Here is a 5,000-nt window from a genome sequence, read left to right on the forward strand (position 1 = left end):
AATCCGACCAGTAATGATTTTTTTTTTAAACAGTTGCTTCCCTTACACCATCCCATGTGATGTTTTTCCTTGGGGGGTGGGTGGGGGTGAGGGTGTTAATTGTTCCAGAGCCCGAGTTACCTGACTTGCCAGTTCGTTGTTTTGCGTGTGGTTGGTGGGTAATGTAGTGTACCGTGCTGTGTTGTGCTGTATTATAGTGTGCTGTATTGTATTGTACCATGCTGTAGTGTATTGTACTGTGCTGTGCTGTATTGTACTGTATTGCACTGTGCTGTATTGTACTATATTGTATTGTACTGTGCTGTGCTGTATTGTACTGTATTACACTGTGCTGTATTGTACTATATTGTATTGTACTGTGCTGTACTGTATTGTACTGTACTGTGCTGTATTGTACTGTACTGTACTCTGCTGTATTATACTCTGCTGTACTGTATTGTACTGTGCTGTACTGTATTGTACTGTGCTGTACTGTATTGTACTGTATATTGTACTGTACTGTGTTGTACTGTATTGTACTGTGCTGTACTGTATTGTACTGTACTGTGTTGTACTGTACTGTGTTGTATTGTACTGTATTATACTCTGCTGTATTGTACTATGCTGTACTGTATTGTACTGTACTGTGTTGTACTGTATTGTACTGTACTGTGTTGTACTGTACTGTATTGTATTGTTATACTCTGCTGTATTGTACTATGCTGTACTGTATTGTACTGTATTATACTCTGTTGTATTGTACTGTGCTGTACTGTATTGTACTGTACTGTGCTATATTGTACTGTATAATATATACTCTGCTGTATTGTACTGTACTGTGCTGTATTGTACTGTGCTGTGTACTGTATTGTACTGTGCTGTGCTGTATTGTACTGTATTATACTGTGCTGTATTGTACTGTACTGTACTGTATTGTACTGTGCTGTGCTGTACTGTATTGTACTGTGCTGTGCTGTATTGCACTGCACTGTGCTGTATTGTACTGTATTATACTCTGCTGTATTGTACTGTATTATACTGTGCTGTATTGTATTGTACTGTGCTGTGCTGTATTGTACTGTGCTGTGCTGTATTGTACTGTATAAAACTGGTGCTATATCAGTATTGTATTGTACCATGCTGTACTGAATTGTACTGCATGGTATTATGTTGTACTGTATTTTGTACTGTGTCATATTGTATTGTAATGCATCGTATTCTACTGTATTGTTGTGTTACTAGTATTGTATTGTGTATTGTATTGTACTGTATCATATTGCAGTGTATGTACTGTGGTATATTATGTATTGTACTGTTCTGAGTTGTACTGTATTGTATTGTATTATATTGTATAATATTGTATTGTGTTTTATCGTATTGTTGCATTGTATTGTACTGTATTGTGTATTGTACAGTACAATTTGGTATTGTGTGGTACTGTACTGTATTGTGTATTGTGTTGTTCTGTATTATATTGCACTGTGTTGTATTCTACCGTATTGTTGTGCTGTACTATATTGTGTATGGTACTGAACTGTATTGTTAATTTTATTGTTCTGCATTGTATTGTATTTTGTACTGTGTCATATTGTACTGTATTGCGTAATGTATTGTGCTGTTATATTCTGCTGTGCTGTTGTGTTGTACTGTATTGTTTATTGTGTTGTTCTGTATTGTAATGTGTTATATTGTGTTCTACTGTATTGTGTTGTACCGTATTTTGTATTGTATAGCACTGCGTCATATCGCAAAGTATGGTGCTGTTCTGTATTGTGACCTGAATTGCACTGTAGTGTATCGCACTGTGTGGTGTTGCATTGCTTTGTATTGCACTGTATTTATCGTATTGTCCAGCAAGATATACTGGACAGACTGGGGTCCCAAGGCCACGATCAGTGGGGCCTACTTGAGCGGAGAGCATCGCTCAGTCTTGGTCAGTTTTAACCGCACTGCCTGGGTCAATGGACTGGCGGTGGACCGCATAGGTCAGCATCACTTTGATCTCTGTGTGTGTCTGCTTCTGTTTTCTTCTTGTTCTTGTTCTTCTGATTATTCTTCTGCGTCTTCTTCTTCTGTTTATTGTTGTTGACTCACTTGTGTAAACATTCTTGTTGATGTAGTAGTAGTAGTAGTAGTAGTAGTTCTTCTTCTTCTGGGCTTCTTAAAACATGTCGAAACTAAATTTTCAACCATACATCCTTCCACCCCCGCACCCTTCAAATTGTCTTTATGCCTGTGTGTGCTTCGATGTATGTGTGGAGGGGTGTGGGGATAGGGGAGAGGTTGGGGGGGGGGGGGGGGGGGCGTGTGAGTCTTAGGTGATGTTACACTGTTTTTGAAGATTAATAGTAGTTGGCGAGGTTGTATCTGAACGTTTTGTATTGTATTCCTGTCTTGGTCGTACTAGATGTATCGTGAAGTGCCTCCAGAGCCTCAGGGTTAAGTGCAATGTAAATGTATATTATTATCATAATTGTATTGTCATAATTGTTGTTATGACTGTAGTTTCAATTGTTATGATAATAATAGTCATAATTATTATCATCACCTTCATCATTTTTTATTGATTGTTGTTGTTATCATCATTGTTGTTGTTGTTGTTATCATCATTCTTCTTCTTCTTATTATTATTATTGTTGTTATTGTTATGATCATCATCATCATCGTCATCGTCGTCATCTTTGTTGTTGTTGCTGCTGTTGTTATTGTTATCATCATCATCATTATGATTATCATTATTGTTGTTGTTATCATCATCATCATCGTTGTCGTCGTTGTCGTTGTTGTTGTTGTTGTTATCATTATTGTTATCATTACCACTCAGGCCATTCGCTGTACTGGGCGGACGCCTACAACAACGAGGTGGGAGTGTACAACTTGTCCAGCGGTCAGCACCGCATACTGCTGTCCACCCCAGCTGCCCACTTCTACGGACTGTACGTGATGAACAGCTTCATCTACCTCACTGACTGGAGTCGACGGTGGGTGGAATGTCTGCTCGCTTCTGACACCCGCATGGTTAGGATCCCCCCCTTGTTCAAACCAAAACATGATTATGGCCTACGCTCTTTGTTTTTGTTGTTGGGGTTGTTTTTTTTCCATACCAAGCCCCCTTTCTTTGGAATCAACTTCCTCAGCCTCTCCGTCACTTATCTTGGCTGTAATCTTTCTTCTTCTTCTTCTTCTTCTTCTTCTGCGTTCACTCGTATGCACACGAGTGGGCCTCTGCGTGTATGACCGTTTTTACTCTGCCATGTAGGCAGCCATACTCCGTTTTTCGGGGGTGTGCATGCTGGGTATGTTCTTGTTTCCATAACCCACCTGAACGCTGACATGGATTACAGGATCTTGAACGTGCGTATTTGATCTTCTGCTTGCATATATACACACGAAGGGGGTTCAGGCACTAGCAGGTCTGCACATATGTTGACCTGGGAGATCGTAAAAATCTCCACCCTTTACCCACCAGGCGCCGTCACTGTGATTCGAACCCGGGACCCTCAGATTCACAATCCAACGATTTAACCACTCGGCTATTGCGCCCGTCTGCTGTAATCTTTCAAATCCAGTCTGAAGACCCACCTTTTCCCCCTCCTGATTAATTCTCAACAGCTCATCCCTTTCCAGTATAAACTAAAAAAGTGAGCTGAGTTTTGAGAGTTTCAGAATTTGTAGGTTGCGTTTTTGATTGTGTGTTATTCATGATTGTGTGGAATGAATTGTGTGTGTACGTGCGTGTGTGTGTTGTGGGTGTATGTGTGTGTGTGTGACAGTGTGGGAGGGGAGTGGGGGGAAGGGGTGCGGGGGGGATGAATGATTCTTTTGTATAATGTTTGATATCTTGTGTTCAATTTTACCTTTTTGAAATTTACGTGTGTGTTCTGTTTGTAAACGCCTAGGGCTTGTTTTCAAGATTAGGTGTAAATGCTCATAATAATAATAATAATATTAATAATAATAATGATAATAGTATTTTACTTGGAACATGTCACAATACAACACAGTTATATATGAACAGGACAACAAGAAAATCTTCTACTGATACATGTACATACTATGTCGGTGACGGATGCCATCATAGCTAGAAGTTTAAACGTGATCATACATGAGTTTCAACAAAAAAAAACCCCAAACAACTAAGCAAGAATGTAAATAAAATGAAACAAAATAAAGAATAAAGGAGTGGTGGAGAGAGAAGTCAATAGAAAGAGAAAGAGAAGTAGCAAGGCCAGGGCACAAGTTCAGCAATTCGCAGGGCAGTCATCAGACCGAACCTGGCCGACAAAGCAGCGGAAAACCTACCGCCCCTGTCTGGTTGACTGGTCGCATACGTGTATACAGTCAGCTGAAACATATTTCAGACATACATAGATAGATTATGTAGATAGCAGCCGCCCTCCACACACACACACACACACACACACACACACACACATACACACACACACATACAGTCACAAACACACTACAACCAAGCACGCACACACACACACACTCACACACACAATCACAAACACACACACACACACACACACACACTCAACCACACACGCGCGCGCGCGCACACACACACACACACACACACACACACACACTCACACACACACACAAAATCACAAACACACACTACAACCAGGTACACACACACACACACACACACACACACACACACACACACACACACACACACACACACACAATCACACACACACGCGCGCACGCACGCAAACATACGAACACACAGACAAACACACATTCATGTGACAGAGAAGAAGAAGAATGAGTTAACAGTTTATGATGTGTGCCAAAGACTGTTCATGTATAACGTTTCTACACGCCCCAGCGGGGAACATGAAATAAGTTGCTTGCCTTGCCTAACCCTTGCCTTGTCTTGCCTTGCCTTGCCTAGCCTAACCATTGTCTTGTCTTGCCTTGCCTTGCCTAGCCTAACCCTTGCCTTGTCTTGCCTTGCCTTGCCTAGCCTAACCATTGCCTTGTCTTGCTTTGCCTAACCATTGCCT

General features: G+C 40.9%; 1 protein-coding gene across 1 annotated transcript in view; it reads left to right on the forward strand.

The window, feature by feature from the left end:
* Positions 1–5,000, forward strand: part of LOC143275229 (low-density lipoprotein receptor-related protein 5-like) — a 21,639-nt gene that overhangs the window by 13,655 nt on the left and 2,984 nt on the right. The window contains exons 9-10 of the mRNA XM_076579204.1: positions 1,834–1,964; positions 2,804–2,960. Coding sequence (XP_076435319.1) covers positions 1,834–1,964; positions 2,804–2,960 — 288 coding nt within the window. The remainder of the gene's footprint in view (positions 1–1,833; positions 1,965–2,803; positions 2,961–5,000) is intronic.

The sequence above is a fragment of the Babylonia areolata genome, chromosome 30 (genome assembly GCF_041734735.1).
Source record: "Babylonia areolata isolate BAREFJ2019XMU chromosome 30, ASM4173473v1, whole genome shotgun sequence".
In the NCBI taxonomy this organism is placed as follows: Eukaryota; Metazoa; Mollusca; class Gastropoda; order Neogastropoda; family Buccinidae; genus Babylonia; species Babylonia areolata.